The sequence below is a fragment of the Anoplolepis gracilipes genome, chromosome 10 (assembly GCF_047496725.1).
Source record: "Anoplolepis gracilipes chromosome 10, ASM4749672v1, whole genome shotgun sequence".
Lineage (NCBI taxonomy): Eukaryota > Metazoa > Arthropoda > Insecta > Hymenoptera > Formicidae > Anoplolepis > Anoplolepis gracilipes.
This window is the reverse complement of record NC_132979.1, coordinates 3,841,299-3,858,592: the sequence shown is the minus strand read 5'-3', so window position 1 is coordinate 3,858,592 and position 17,294 is coordinate 3,841,299. Positions and strand designations below refer to the sequence as shown.

General features: G+C 32.3%; 2 protein-coding genes across 2 annotated transcripts; one reads left to right on the top strand and one right to left on the bottom strand.

Annotated features, from left to right (window-relative positions):
• Window positions 1–3,681: 3,681 nt before the first annotated feature.
• On the bottom strand, window positions 3,682–7,997 carry LOC140670049 (arylsulfatase B). Its single transcript, XM_072900456.1, has 8 exons — window positions 7,735–7,997; window positions 6,868–7,041; window positions 5,894–6,106; window positions 5,225–5,474; window positions 4,881–5,060; window positions 4,443–4,712; window positions 4,008–4,281; window positions 3,682–3,894 (listed from the first exon to the last, which is right to left on the bottom strand). Exons 1-8 carry the CDS (start codon window positions 7,882–7,884, stop codon window positions 3,723–3,725), a joined length of 1,683 nt encoding a protein of 560 aa, XP_072756557.1. The 5' UTR covers window positions 7,885–7,997; the 3' UTR covers window positions 3,682–3,722.
• A 1,476-nt stretch (window positions 7,998–9,473) lies between these two features.
• LOC140670329 (uncharacterized) lies at window positions 9,474–16,027 on the top strand. The gene is given in 9 exon segments (XM_072900886.1): window positions 9,474–9,505; window positions 9,794–9,851; window positions 10,075–10,347; window positions 11,908–12,190; window positions 12,493–12,826; window positions 13,803–14,169; window positions 15,058–15,538; window positions 15,541–15,730; window positions 15,957–16,027. Coding segments are annotated over 8 exon segments (1,953 nt in total). The 3' UTR covers window positions 15,666–15,730; window positions 15,957–16,027.
• Window positions 16,028–17,294: the final 1,267 nt, after the last annotated feature.

Below are 17,294 nucleotides of genomic sequence, written 5' to 3'. Positions count from 1 at the left end.
TCTTTTGTCCTTGACGTCATGGTTGAGTAGTAAGAGAGGGGAGGACGTCGCTTACATACGTGACTCGTGACAGCCGTGAGCCATTCATTCCGAGTACGGCCGGCGTAATGTCAATGTGCGCACGTGCTTTTACCCCGGCGCCGGCGTCGACACGTGCGTCTCGCGTTCTGTCATCTTAAGGTCGAGTGCGCCGTCAACGTTTCTCGCGATAATACGTACGATAACGCTACACGATAAATCTTAACTTGTTAAAATACATCTAAAAAGATTTTGAAATATAATAAAATAATAACATTCGACCTCGGTGACATATAGCGCGTTATTTTTCACATTCGTTGGCTTTGTCTCGTAATCGCGATCACGGTCATGTTTTCATTCCATATAATTCTAATTTCTATCACGAAATTGTTCTTGAGACTCGTATTTGATGCCGACTAAATACGATTCTGTCAGCGTTGCTTTTTAGTGAGAAATGATTGATTGAAGAAGATGTCGAATCGATGTCGTTTATCGGCGTTTATTTGGCGTTTGTTCAATCGTCATTTCTTACTGGGCAACAACGTTTACACGCTTCAGTATCGCAACTGAGGTGAATGCCGGCTGCGTAGGTAGACGTAAATTCGTGTATAGAGAGATACATGAACATGCGGTTAATATTGAGCTAACGCTCGATAATCGGTTGTTGAAAGCACGGTCTGCTTCAGCAACCGGTTTCGGTCCTAACCGATTACAGGTCGGTCGATTGTTGGAATAAATCGTTGATGGGCCCCTTTTCTTGCACCGTCTACCAGCAATACGTATCACATTGAGAACGTCGACTGGAGGATTTAGATCATGATTTACGCTCGGTAAAGATGTCTGATCCATTTGATAAATGTTCAGATTGTTGAACATTTATGAAATGGGCGTTCCTTTCGATCCGTCTACCAGCCCTACGCATCATGTGGACTGTCTGTATGATAGACACATATGCTCATCCGAAATCGTGCATAATGAGTTTGAGTCGGCCTGAGATGCGGACCTGCACAAACGAGAATCGAGCGAACCCCATTCGCGATCGATTCCCTCGATCATTCGTCTTCTTCCGCTTCGGACTTAACTCTTGCTCGGAGTTTGGTCGTGCCCGACCTGTCGACTCCAAGTATGATTCTCGTGCGTGATGAAATGGGATTTTCGATCGTTCCGAAATTCGGAAATGCCGTCAAAGTATCGCGCGTAAAAATGCGGGAGTGCCGTCCAAACTATCGCGCGTTTTTACTTTAAAATATTGCGCGATTTTACTTTTGTACAATTTAAACAAATAAAAAAAAAAAGATATCGCGCGTGTATAAATCCTGACGACTCTGACAATCCAAGAGGAAGAGGAGGCCTAGGAGAGGCATCCTGCACTGGCGGAGCAACCATGGGGTAAATGTTTATTTTGTATATTAATTATTATAAATCATGTACAAATTAATCCGGTTTATTTATTTAAATGATTTTAAAGAGACTTAAAGAGAAAAACTTTTATAATAAATCCTATAAGTTTTTATTCAAAAAATAGATTTTTTAGAACTTATAAAATTATTCTATATTTATATATCTGTTTATTATTGTATGCATCGAATATAAAATTTTTTGAGTACAATAATAATTTCTTGATAAAATATTTTAAATCCTATAATTTGGATTTTATATTTGTATGTTACAGACAACGTAATTTCAATCTCAACAACTCTGTTGTTTCGCATCAGTGTCGGTGAGTAATAAAAAATTTTTATTTTAAAGCAACGGATTTGTATAGAGATTTTTGTAGATAGATTTTATATGTAAATTGTAAATAAATAAATTCGTTGCTTTAACTCTTGGACGACGAAATAACCGTGTACATGGCGGACTCTAAGTCGATTTTAAATCGTATCTTTTTATACGTATTATGTTCTAACAATAACATTTTATATTAAATTTTTAATTCATTATTTTTAAACTTTTGTTAAAATAGGTATATTATTTTATATAAAAATTGAAAGAAAAAGAAAAGTATTTTTAAAATAAAAATATATAATATTTATTCTAATTTTATGCAATGTGTAAAATATTTATTTCAAATATATACATATATGAATTTTATGAAACAATTTTAAAGATATAGATCTGCCGACTGAAGGTTAATATATGTATGCTAAAATATTTTACATGTATAATTATTTATATTTTGTGACTTTTGACAACTGAACGACGTATGTGTCTAAAAAACGATTGTAATATTGTACGATCCTAAAACGAATAAAAGTCGTCTTATTTGTCGACGATAATTATTAACCGGCAGTAAAAGGAATTATTCTTCTTCGATTCTTGGCTCGTAGAAATCGCGTCAAAATGGCCAAGAGCAACAAAGGTAGGTCCAACTGGCTTTTAAAATACGTGGTCAATATTGGCCAGAATATGTAAGAGATATATGTGATTGCGAAATCTCAATTAAAGCTTCTCAAATATCACGTAATCGCATATTCCCAATTTAAGACCCCCTAAATCACATTATCACGGATTTTTGCTGGCATAACCAGCAAGTAGAATGAGGTTTGTTAGGTTACTAGAGTTATTAGGACATTAAAAAAAAATAAAATTTGAAGTTATAAAATTAAAATTATTTTTAGAGAAAAAATATAAAAATGTAATATTTTTTCAGAAATAAAAAATTAATTAAACATAAAATAGAATTAATTATATAATATATATTTTGTTATACATTCTGTAATATACTTTTTTGTAATACATTTAGTATTAAATTTAGTATCCTATTTTGTAAAGTATATATAATTAATTACATAATATGTAATTTGTTACATGTTCTGTAATATATTCTTTTGTAATATATTTTATATTAGATTTAATATTCTATTTTTAAAATATATTTTGTAATGTAAATGTGTTTTTTATTTTACAAAATTTGACTTTTTTTAGTTACACCTTGCACTGTCTTATATTAATAAGATATCTAGATTAATAAAAACTTTCTATGATTTTTTTCTGTGAGGAATTAAGTTCACGAAGAGTTTTGTTTACGTGATAAATTCGCTATTCTCTTTCTCTGTCCGATTTATTTTTTCTGTAGGCTATCTAGCTTTAAGTTCTTAATATAAACAAGACCTTCCTTTACTCATAACACTGACCGCTTAAAAACTACGTTACATCCACAATTTTATCTTTAGACGCCTCAAAGAGACGTTTTGAAATATAAGGATGCATTTTCAAGACGCACGGCGTCAAACGATTTAATCATTTTTGATATAAAAGGAAATCGCGTTTTTTTTGTAAATCTTTTTGTTGTTTAATTCTTCATTACGTGGATAAGTACGAATTGTCATAAAAGTGAAGTAAAAATAGGGATGGCAAGGAGATGGGGAAGGAAAGGATTCTTAGCATATACATATGTATGTTATAAATTTATAATTCTCCATACAAAGTTGTTCAGTTTAAATTAAATTAAATTAATATTAAATTTAATTTAATATTAAAGAGTTACTGTCTGAGACCTACATCTTTTTATTATCAATGCATGTATAAAGAGTAAAAAAAGACTCTTTTTATAATTTTATAAATTTCTTTATAATATAATGATATTTCTTGAATAAAGAAACATCTAAATTAACATAGACAGCATTGTCAAGTGTAAGGATTATATTATACATCACTGATAGCCAAGAGAAAGAAAAAATTTATTTACTATTACTAATAATCAATCAAGCTGCAGCGCTCATCATAACGTTATTGATATAATCTCCGAAATTATTCCAAGTATGATCCCACAAACTTGGATCGGCTTTACTATCCCATGGTAGATTTCCGGGCAAAATCGCGGTGCTGTTGATCTTCTTCAGCTCTTCCTGTAGCTTTCTGACGATCGTGGGGAATCTTTGGCACAACACAAGGTGTAATTAGGCGCGAGCGTATTTTTGTAGATTAAAATAGAATAAAATTTTATATAATAATTAAGATAGAATTTTAACGAATAATATTTTACTCACTGTTTGACAAGGTTATTATCCTCGCAAGGATCCTGATAGACATTGAAGAGACACGGTTCTTCTAACGGTTTGCAGATTGGCAAACTATCATTTCTTGGCGGGCACTTAATCATCGCATTTTCGCGCAGGAACCCTATAATTTCCGTGGTAACACTGAATCCCACGCTGGCGACAGCGCGTCCCGCTGTGCTGCTAATCACACCACTCGCATCATAGATCCATTCCCTGCCGGACGGGCCATACCATCCGTCCCATGCTCCATTATAAGTGGATCCTATGAGAAATCAAACTGAATCGAGAATTGGTGATATTTATTACGTTCTAAAATAGATTTAAGGAAGAAGAGGAAAAAGTAATTTAAAAAAAATTATTTTCTTGGCGTTGTGTATTTTAAAATTAAAAGCATAGAATTCTTTATTCTGGAAATTCACCTACCCTGAATGAGTTTCCAGTCACCGACCGTAATGGCGGACACGCCATAAATATCGTCGATGTTGTGAAGAATATTTGTTCGCGGCGACTCGGTATCCTCGCTAAGCGCACCCCATAAATTGATACCGTCGATTGAACTTAAATTCGAGGCATCGCCACCGGCAGCTGTTATAAGTGTCGGTAGCCAATCAGTAATATGCATCATCTGTCTGCTCACTCGGCCAGGACGCACTAGGCTAGGTGACCATATTAATCCTGCACCCCTGACGCCACCTGATTCAATCGTAAATTAAAAAAAATTATTTATTTATAAATAAATAATTGCATTACAAATTTATTAAACTTCTTTTCAATTAATCTTATTGTTAATCATATTCAAAGATTTTCATTATTTTCTCAAATATAATCAGGCATAATAGTATGATACTCGAATAAGGTTACCTTCCCAAAGAGTATTTTTCACGCCTCTCAGCGGCCAATTAGATGCTGCGTTCAAATTAAATCCAGCAGCAGGTCCGCCGTTGTCCGACGAAAAAACAATTATACTATCTCGTAACATGTTGTTCTTATGCAGAGCTTCAACTACTTGACCAACCGATTCGTCCAATTTATTCAACATACCTGTATCAGAATTTCAGTTATTAGCCTGACTGTCTTCTCATTAATAATTTATAATTCCTCTGTTTAATTATTTTATAATTATTTTTTGTAACACAGAGTCAATAATATTTAATATTTTAATTTTAATTTCATTTAACCGTTCTCATATATTTGTCAATGTTTACCTGCGAAACGTCTTCGATTATAATCGAAGATATTGTTGAACTTTGCGACTTCTTCGTCTGGCGCTGGAAGCGGATTGTACGGATTTCCGGAATGCACGGCCGCATGAGCAAGATACAAGAACATCGGCCGGCTAGAGTTGTGATTGTCAATCAGTCTCACCGCCTCTTTCGTAAAAACATCCGTGGAATATTGACCGTGAAGATCCCATGCCGGTTCCATGCCCCGTCTCATGTCCAAACCCCAATAAGGCTGCACAAAAGACTCAGATCATGTATTTTCACTGTAATAAATATAATAAATATAACGCAGTCTTTAAGTCGTGTAACGATTGGGTTATTCATTATTTTATACTCGTAAAATAATTTTTATATAACGCTTTTAATATAACATACATTTTCGTGAAAAAAAATTAACATTAAAATTATAAAACACAATTGCATAGAACACATTAATTATAAAAAGTTTTATTCTTTCTAAAGTTAAAAGTTTATATTTTTATATTTTTTCTATATTTTCTGTGTTTAATTTATTTAATATTTTCATGTTATACACAATAAACAAGCATGTCATGTTGAGCGAATAAACGTCAAAATTATCTTAACGTTAATTTTAGACGTCATTCTTTTATCGCGTTTGAATCAAATTATATTTGTTGTATACTCGCTCACATTTTCAACAGCTGTGTGATCGTAATAATCGTGATGACCTGTCCAGTATCCGGTGTGGGTGTCGAATCCCCTGTAAGTCGGAGTGTATTCTCTTTTGTAAAATCCTAAGTGCCATTTGCCGACGATATGCGTGTTGTAGCCTAGTTCTCGCATATATTCCGGTAAAATCTTCTCGTGAAGTGGTAATCCCCTAGGCTCCGCGCCTTTAAGAACCTGAATTATTCATGAATTTCAAGTGTCGATGATTATAGATTTATTATTTTTCGATAAATTAGCATTTTATTGCTATCTGATTAATTAAATTGTCATTGTGAGGGTATTTAATCACGTTTTACAAATTTATAAAATTTTTAAACTTAAGAAAAATATCCCTGATGTATTTGAATAGAGTCGAAAAATTGCAAAAAAGAACATTATTTATTTACTGCTATTAATTGAAATAATAAAAGAGAGATACATTGAGATTCATGATGCGATCATCCATCCGTTCTTTGTTACGTTTACACACACATAGTGTATGTGAATAAATTGACAATGTTTCTCTTTCACTATATCACTAGATATGATAATTTCCAATTGAACTATCCAGGTCAACACAGTAGAAGTGCGAGAGAGTATAATATTCCCTTTTGTACACCGCTGCGAGCAGAACAACAATAACATTTCCGCCAACTGATAGCTCTCAATTGAATTTATTCGTTGACAGGTGTAAAAAAAGCTAGAAGAAACTGACAAATTGGTCAATCACGGGACAATTTTAATAAGTAATATTTAAATATTTAAATATAGAAAGATAATTAAAATGATTGTTAGTCACGTTATGAGTTAAATAATTTTGGAATCGCCATCTATTGCCTGATTTTCACGCGCTACTTTGTCTGCATTTTTCCTTCCGTCTTTTATTACATTCTGTTAAAATAAAAAAAAAAAAAAAAAAAAAAATACTTATACAAATAAGAAGCACCAGCACTTACGCCATGCTGCATTCCAGTGTGAATGGGATATTTGCCGGTCATAAGAGCGCTTCTGGAGGGTGTACAGATCGGTGTGACATAATATCTATCGAGCAGTAACCCAGAATATGCCAGAGCATCGATATTCGGAGTTGGAATCTGACCCGAACCATGAAAGCCGACATCGTTCCATCCCTGATAAGAATAAAAATAAATCTAAATGTAATCTCTCTCTCTCTCTTTATCTTTTTTCTCTCTTGTTTCCTTTACCTCTCTCTTTCTTTGGATAGAATCTTAAAATAATTATTTTCAATTTTGATTTAACATTCCCTATTTATTTCTTGTCTTATGTGACGTGATAAATTTATGAAAACTTATCAAAATTTTGTTCACAGAGTATTATTTTATAATTTATACTTTTAATGCACAAAAAAAATGACTATGATTGATAAAAATTCAAAAAACTCTTTATTTTTACAAACTATAGATAAATGAGTATAGATAAATTTAGAGACCGTAAAATTGTGTATTTAAAAAAAAAACTTGCTTTACTTTTTATACTTTGAAGAAAGTACTAAACATTATAGACTGAAATATTTTATCTTTGATATAAATTCACACAATTAAATAGATACAAATTTGATTATTTGACTTATATATAATGTCAAACGTGCTCTAGTCAGATTTTGTATTTAGTCTTATCTAGATTGACACTTTTTTATCTTTATTGTAAAATAACAACGCATGAAGGAAATGCATAAAATATGCTGAATGAAAGTTGACTCATCGCAAGACACTCGTGTCTTATCTTACTAGCATTTTTTCTTGATACTTTTTCTCTTGAAATTCTTTCCGCCGGATAGAATTTATCGCAAAGTGACAACTTGCCAAATCGTCTGCCAAGATAAAAATGATATGCGGCTGTCTCGTTGAAGTCGCGCGAACTGTCGCGAGTAGCAGGATCAAGGACGATGTCCACTGGCTGATTCCCGGTGGATGACGCATCGTGTCCCTCGTTCTTTTTGGAGCGCGTCCCATGGAACCGGTTTCCGGTTCTCTCTGCGAGAGAATGCGGAACGGAATCTGTTTAGACGCGCGTACGCGGCGGTTACTTGCTTGCAACTGATCTCTCCCTCTCTCTCTCTTCCGAGTCTTTCTCCGAGATGATGCGGAATCTGAGGAATGAGAGAGACTCCTCTCCGAGGCTCCTCCCATCTCGCGTCCATCATCTTCGTTCATCTCGCGTTCGTCACGACGCTCGACGGTCTTCTTATCCGCGATCATTAATTCATTCAACCGCCCGCTAAGTGGTCGCGTTATTTGCGAATTGCATGGAATTAAAATTGCATGGTACAGCGTGACACGTCGCGGTTTTGAACTTTTTTCCGCAAATTCCGTAATCGTCTTTGAGTTGCGTTGCTTACGTCGAGAAATTCCCATTCTTGCGCAAATTCTTTAATGAATTAGTAAACTGATGAAACTAATCAGTTATTATCTGTTTATCAGTGTTTATTGACACTGTGTTTATAAACACACTGATTATTTTTATCTATAATTCTCTTACTTCAATTCTATAATTTTTTTATAATTATTTGTAGCGTGATAAGATATTTTTTAACAGAGCGTATAAGAAATGCTGGACGCGATGTTTGACTGATATAAAAGTTTTTAAATCGATGTTTACACCTGACGCGAAAGGCTGCTGGAAAAAATTTCTCGATTATTTTAATTTATATCACAATAATGCTTTTTCGTGTTTACAGCACAGAGTTTTATATTGATGAGTTAGATATTGCATGATGTTACCATTTATTCCGGCAAGATCTTATCGCTTCCGTGTGCCCTTAATTCAGGTAGCGTAACATTCAGATGTGTAATTATATTTCTACTGAAATGTCATGTTATATTATCTTCCTTTATCAAAACCAGACAAAATCGCGTTTTTTATCATCACGTTATCACATAATTATTAAAAATAATGGAACAACTACATTAGTGCAAAAAAGAAAAATGTCTATCATGTAGAAATATTTGTCTGTCATTGGAAATATTTATTTCGAAATTAATAAATAAAGAAAAAACAAACTTTTTAATCAAATATCTTTTAAAATTATAATTACTTGTAAAGATAAAAAAATATTCAATAATATCAATAAAATAAAATAAAGATATTTTATTACTTTTGATAATGTTACGGAAGTAACATTATATTACAAAACACATGGTTATATAAGTTTTTAATTACATAAGAAAAAAACTAAAATCAAATTAACCCTTGTTTAATAGTCAAATTTCTTTATTGAAAATAAATAATATGACATATTATTTTAAATATGAATAAGTAATAATACATGCAGAAAATAAAGTTAATTAATTCATAAAAAGAGAAGTGTACAAATTATATTATTGTACAACAAATATAAACCAGTGCAGAATGAGCGAAGTCAAATACCTTTCAGTCGTTCCATCAGCTGTTAGACTCTATTGTCGATGATTAACCCGTTTATTACACCGACATATTCATTTATCGTATCACGCTGTATATGTCGAAGAATCTTATTGCCGATATATTTTTTCCGACGTTATAATATTATCTTGTAATCATAGCCTGTCACACAATTCAGAGTATGATGTTATCGTTTTACCCAAATGGACGAAAGTAAAAAACCTTTATAAAAATAAAAATGTGACACACATACACGCGCGCTTATCTGAATAGAGTCAATCAGTTATGTTAAAAAGCCCGATCGTAAGAAATACCAGAAATGACATTCAATCATTTTTCGTCGGAACAGCAATGTTAGCATACTTTCTCTCTGTAAAGAACATTTTATTCTAAAGAGTTTAATACTGTTTAATTATATAGTAAAATTTTCAAAAGTATGTCGAACGTGTCTCTTTGTGTTATCTTCTCGTTATTAATTATAAATGTATTTTGTTTCAAAAGTAATAATAATTTTACATTATCGGACAAACCGGTTTATGAAGATTTAGTCACTGCAACGGTAAGTTAATTCTCCGAGAATATGTTTGAGATAAAAACCAATAATATATTTTTATTTATTATAAAAACAATTCTACTCGTATTACGCACACTCATACTCTTATTATACATTATTATATAATAAATTACATTTTCATATAACAATAATATTTTATACTTGTCAAAGTTATTTTTAATTATCTCAAAACGTTCTATTATTGTAACTTTTTGTATTAACTTCATAGGGATTTATTTTAATGAAATGTCTACCGAAAGAGTCTGTAACGACTTTGGTGTTAGGCGGAGACTACAGCGAATTTATCAATAGAGCGTTTTACGGTTTAGTACCTGTAGCGCTGTTAAATGAAACGAATCGATTTAATGCCCTCGAGAAATTTACCCTGACAAAATATTCCTACTTGATGTTCGAGAACTACCATTTCATCCAGTTCCTTCGAAAGGCGCATCGTTTCGTGTTTGTGGCATCTTCTCAACCACTCCTGCGATCTCTGTTACAGGTAAATAATAATAAAACAGCGTAATTAAATATATAAGTGTAAGATACACGGAGCCGAAAGATTACCTCAGCGCTATCGATACCAACATATATACATAAATATCGATATCGATATCGATATCGATATCGATATTATGCCGCGAGCAATACGAACGTTACCGAATCGCCGGAGATACATAAAAACTGAGGAATACGAGGAATGCGACAAACAACGGAGCTACGAACGAAAGATCGGGAAGGAAAAAGGAATCGAAAGAGTCGAACACGAGACGTCGAAGCGAATGGTTGTGGGCTTACAATCGAATTACACGATTATGGACAGAGAAATCTCGGTTACTTACCGTACATCGGAATCTTTTGATTTGCGCACCGCCACGCGGTCTCGCGAGATTCGCACCAATTGTTTAAAATATTCTGTACGAATCAAGTGAAAGTTTCGTTTATTAAAGTAAAGTTAAGGGTAGTCAGTCTCTTTTACGGTTACCTACCCGGTTCATCGGCACCTATCGTTTCTGTAATACTTGTAAGTACACACCTGTGGTAAGATTAGGGAAGGAACTTTCTCAGGTACCTTACGTAACTTAATAAAAAAAATGTATACAATATCGAATATTCCAGAACTGGTATAAGCAAAAAGATAGAAGGGGTGATTTTATATGAAAAAATTAAAAATTATATAATAATAATAAAAAATAAAAAATTTTTTATACAAAGCTTTATTTTTCAGAAAAACAATTTTGAATATTTATTAGATACATAACAACATAATTATGTTTGATCTCAACAACAAAGATTTCTGTTACTTTTTTATGTATATTATCAATACTGTTTATACATATATGTGACACTAGTTTTATTGTTTTTTTTGCTTCTCACGAACTCACAACTGACCACGCTGTATTGATTTAGATGTAATATTAAAATTATTAATATTAGAATTATTTAATAATAGTTGGAATGTTAATATTATAATTATTATGTATTGCGTACTACTGAAGAGGGTTTAAATCAAACCGCAAAGATAATTATAAAATGCTCGTATTCTCGAAAACGATAGAATAAAATTCAAACTATAATCGATAAGCGGAGCCGTGAAGGATATTGTCGAATCTCGAACAACCAACGACAATATCAAAATAAGTAAAGTCAAGCTGAAACTAGTATTTTCGAGGGATAACGTCGACACTTTCGTTCTACGATTCTCTCTCTTCGAGTTCGCGCTTCTTCATCTCGCTGTCATTTCGCGTAGCAGCGACTCTCGAAAGATTTGCGAGGTAGATTTGAAATTGTCAATCGCGAAGTCAACAACTTTCGAATACTGATTTTATTAGTAAGAGGACAACAAATAAACTATTTTTATACAGCCTACACTCGCGTTCATAACTCACGACACCCTACGAAACAGTATTTTTATTTATTGAATATAAACTCGCTCGCTATAAAATTGCTTGTTTGGCTCTATTATTGGCTTTCTTTGTAATTTTAATTTGATTTACATCGCAGAGCCTTGGCGAATTTTTATTAATAATTTTATTGTATTACTTTTTTTTTCTCTATATAGAGAGCAAAGGACTCGCCATGGGCGAATCCGGAAGGATTTTATATCTTAATTGATAAACACACCGAGACTCGGGGCTGTATAAATGCTCGCTCGTATCTTTGGACAGCTTGGGAATATGACTTGCTCTCGGTCATATTTATATGCATCGATCCGAACGATGGAATTGTGTATTATACGTATAATCCATATTCGGACAGTACGCCAGACGATTGGTACAAGGTAGGATTTGAAAAAGGACGAAACGACCATCCTTGGATAATATTGAACAAAAAATTCATATTTGGTATATCTCTCTTTTTCTTTCTTTTCACCTAAAAAAACATATTACAGCACGAATTAATTTTCAGTCACCTTACAATTAATATAAAATAAAATGTAATTTGTCTAATATCTTTTATTATTTTATATTAATATTAATATTTTATTATTTTATATACTAAATATATTTTATATAAATTATCAATAAAAGAGATACTCTCTCTCTTTTTAAACGTTACAATAATTTATTATTAATAAAACATATTAGTCATTTTACGAGATAGAAAAATGTATCAAATTTTGAACAGCCAACACTATATTTTTTAGACGACAATATATGCATAACTCTGGATTTCGACAAAACAACTACTCTGAATGGTTACTGGATTCGATTAAACGCTCTTCAGATGGAACCATATATCAAAATCAACTTGACTTTACGGGGTACACAGAAATTTCGCGGTGACAACAGTGAAATTATTAAAATACTCTTGGAAAAACTAAACGCGCATCTTAAAATCATCGTTTACAATGTCAGTGCCGATGCGTTGGGTGGTATAGGACCGAACGGTACTTTTGAAGGTTTGATGGCCTCTGTAAGCGAAGGCAAAATAGACCTTGCCATGAATACGAGAGCTTTGCTTGTATTGTGGAAGGTCAGGTACGTCTCGTTATTCTTCAAAAATATAGAATATAAAGAACGATGTCTAAAAAAGGTCAAAATTTGCCTTTAAGGAAAACGCATGAAATCGGTCAATTTTTATATTTTTGGGCCTGCTCGAACTCGAATATGAAGCTTAAAATTGTCTCAAACCCAGGGAACTTTGTGAAAATGCTATTTCTCTATGAGAAAAACTGCATTTTCATTTCGCAGCAAATATTTTTTAATGAACAAGTAGTTTTGTGAACAAAAAAATTTTTTTTGAGGCAATTTTGTAAACAAAAGAATTTTTTATAAAGTAATTTTGTGAACAAAAAATTGATTTTCTTTTTTTTTTTATCTCTTGGATTTTAATGGATGATTCTTGATTACCTTTTATTTTCGCAGTTCTTGTCAACTGCTTTTGCTGTTATTATACATAACTTCAACAAATTCGAAAATTATTTTGTGTAATGAAAGTGTTCAGTGTTACATCATGAATAACAATATAAGACAAGGTTGCGTGCGTGCATGGGGGGGGGGGGAGAAGAGATAATGCTGACGGTAAGAACGTGCTTGCCTGTCTCTTTCTTCCCCAGGCACACACGCAACACTGTCTTATATTGTTATTCATGATGTAACAATGAACACATTCATTACACAAAAATAATTTTCGAATTTGTTGAAGTTATGTATAATAACAGCAAAAGCAGTTGACAAGAACTGCGAAAATACGAGGTAATAAACTCAACTTTATATCTTAAATAGATTGGTATCCATGGGAAGAAAGATAATAAGAAAAATATATTATATAATATTCTTATCCCCTCTTAAGATTCTAAAAACTGAATTTTAAAATATAAATAATAAAATGGTTAATTAAAGAAAAAAAAAGAAAAAAGGAGAAAGAGAAATAACTTCCTATTCTATGTATTGTATGAATGAAAACTTGATAGATGAAATTAGAAAGAATACATAATACTTTATTTATTTTTAGATACACATATCCCCATACGAGATCAGGCATTTGTGTAATTGCACAACCAAAGAAACCAATTTCCGAATTCAGAAAGATAATAACCTTTTTGTCGCCGAAAGTGATGGTGATAATAATCGCGATATGTATATTAACTTATATAATTTTTATACAAACCATGGGATACGTAAAAGCTGCACTAGAAGTACTAAGACTTATGATCTGCGTAGGAATTTTACATTTGCCCAAAATGAATTCTATTAGGATTTTTATATGCATGGTGTTGATTTTGTTCCTGAATATAAATGCTCTCTTCCAAAGTCATTTGTCATCCTTGCTCACTAAGCCGGTTTATAATCGCGATATCGACAGCCTAACAAGTATCAAGGTAATAATAATCTCATTTTGTTGTTTTTTCTTCCTAGATTCATACTCCAACTCTCGTTGAATAATAAAAAGTTTTTTCTTACATGTAACATCTTCAGTCTGTTATTTAAGTAAATATGCGGAATTATTTCATAAGCAATTAAAAATTGCCCACAAGAATTATTCATAAGCTGTTTTATTTAAAAGTTGAGTTTATAGAGTATGATTAAGTTTTTGTAAGTAAAAATGTAAAAAAGATTTCAAAGTTTATTTTATTTCTTTAAATGGCATATTTTTTATCCTTGATAGCGATTGTTGAAACGAATTCATAATTTACTAACTTAAAGATTATGAAAAGTTGTAAATTAATGAAATCCTTTTACAAATATAGTTACACAAATTATATTACTAGGTATTACACAAATATAAATATTATTAAATTATAATTATTATATTAAATTAAATATATTGATAAATGGATTTATTGAGATATAATGAGACTTGTTTAATTTACAATTCTCCATAATTTTAAATAAGATTTAATTAAATTATTGAACTTATTTCAATAATCTCTATCACATTAAAAATAAAAAAATATAACATATCATTTAAAAAAATTAAGTTAATTTTTAAAATCTTCCTTAAACTTACACTTACAAAAAAATTAAACGAACCACGTTACCTTCCAAAATTTTTATATAAACTTGTAATATTTGGTATTTTTCATTACTTATGAAATAATATCCATATTTACTTAAATCAAATATTGCATATTATTGAGGAAATACAATGCTTTTAAAGTAAAGCAGCTGCAATATTTGAATGCCAATCAAATCATAAATTTGATATGAATTTAATGATATTTTGATAAATAAATGACAAACGTTAATTTAGTTTTTTTTTTTTTCAGAAAGCCGGTTACACTTTATATGGATCTAAGTTGTTCAAGAATATGATTAACGATCCCGTACTTCAATCGCGCTACAAAGTGGTCTCGTACGAGGATTGCAAAGAGCACGTCGAGAATTCATCGACCGCCCTGTGCGTCGGCGACTGCTACCACATGTACTACAGAATCAAAGGTCAAGATCTTATTAAATCAAAAATGTTACGTGCAAACATACAATCGTACGTCACTCGCGAGGATTGGCCGCTGTACAACCGCGTGAACAATATTATACAGCAGATGATGCAGGCTGGCTTGATAAAAAAAGTTCAAGATGAATTTATTTCGGAGATAAGACGCGAGAGAAAGAGGATAATTGCTTTAAGGAACAAAGGATTCAATGTAATGTTGCTGAAACAGCTGGCGTTCAGTTTTTACTTTCTTGGATTTGGATACGCTTGTGCCATTATAATCTTTGCGCTGGAAATGATAATCGGTGGTTCTGTTCCCGTAATAACTGGAAGTCAATCAGGAAGAGAGAAAAAAGTACAAGAAAGAAAGAAGCTGGAACAAACACTCTCGATAATATCGTATTAAAATTAACTTGTCAGAATTTAAAAAAATTATTATAACATAGATGAATGAAAAAATAAGTTATGCATATCTGAATATTTTATTGTGCACATCTCAGCAGAAGGTAAAAATCAAGAACGAGATATGTATCAGAACACTAACTTGTATACTCTTAACTTTAATCTTAAATTTCTTGCATAAATAAAGAGAATCGGCAGGATATTTATATCAAAGTCACAGAATAGACTAAATAAGTGGTCTAAATAAGAACAAAAGAATAGTGGATTAAGAGGGAGAAATAGACGAGATGACTTGCTGTTTGTTCTTTATATTTTGCTTCTCGGTTTCAGTGTCTTCATACTAATATTCCTATCAGAGTTATATCGATTACACGTTGAAGTAAATTGCAAAAAATGGAAAGAAAGAAGGAAATAAGGAGATGAATAGACGGAGGGAGGAGCGAAGCATATCGATAATAGAAAAGTAAGTACCCCCTTTATTTGGTCAATATTTTATTTATTCCTTCATTTTAGTTTAAACAATTTGATCATCCGGGAGAGTCCCCGTAAAATGAATATGATATAGTAAATATGTTCCTTTTTACAATTTATACTATATACATAATGATAATAATAATAATAATAATAATAATAATTAAGAATCCTAAACATAATAATATAATAATCAAAATAATTAATAATAATTAGAATAATAGTAATAATGCTAATCTATAAGGCGCAAACATAAACAAAAATATAGGGTACACGTTATAGTGAAACCGTCCCCGTTAAACGACGGCATTTGTGCTACTGTATGTACGCATTTACAGACCGCTTATCAACCGCTTATACGTCATTTTGCCAACATCCTCGTCTCTCACTTCATTTTAATTTATTATTTTTAGTAAAAGGCGCTCTCTCGCTCTCACTCTCTCCTCAATCCGTTTATAAGCTGAGATTACTATAAAATAGGTAAAAAAGCCCTGTTTCACAAAATATCTCGCAAATATATAGATATATATATGTATGTATATGTATATATTGTCACGGGTCTTTCTCCCACGCGTTTTATCTCCCCTGTCGCCGTTATCTCACGTGGTACGTTTTACTTTGTTTTTTTTTGTCCTCCTCTCGCATACGAGGCGTAAGTCGAAAGTTGTCGATCCGTCAAGGAAATACATATGTGTTTCGCAGCGCGTTTGTGTCATTTATGCGGGAAAAGCAAAGCGCGCGCAAAAAGTGAGGAAAGACATATCCGATCAGACGCCCGGCAGAACCAAAACGAAGTCGAGGAAGCCCCTCGGCTCGTGTCGCAAATCGAGTGAAAAGGAAAGAAGGAAAACAAAAAAAAAAAACAAAAAAAAAAAAAGGAACACGCCGGCAAAGACTATCATTTCGGCGCGATCGTTTTACTCAAATTAATTTACGATCTCAATTTGCACTTGGTTTTTTTTTTTTGTTTTTGGCAACGTGAGTAATAAAAGGGAATGGGGATAGTGTAACTATTAAAGTTTTGCGTTTATATTGATCACTTGATGTACAAGGTGTGAGGCATCTGGAGAACGTTTACAAGATACATTCGTCGAAGGATAGAGTATTACAAGTCACTTGGTGTGGCCGCTATGTAAATTTTGTACTTCCTTCCTTCCGCTACGTGTGTCGAAAAGTGTGTACCAACGACGAAATATA

Bases quoted from the DNA above. Each gene is read 5' to 3' on its own strand.
- LOC140670049 (XM_072900456.1), bottom strand. From the start codon at position 7,884: ATGGGACGCGCTCCAAAAAGAACGAGGGACACGATGCGTCATCCACCG. The intron at 7,042-7,734 runs GCAAGTTGTCAC...TATTCTTATCAG, and splicing joins TTATCTTGGCAGACGATTTG to GGATGGAACGATGTCGGCTT. The intron at 4,713-4,880 runs GTAACCTTATTC...CGATTGAATCAG, and splicing joins GAAAAATACTCTTTGGGAAG to GTGGCGTCAGGGGTGCAGGA.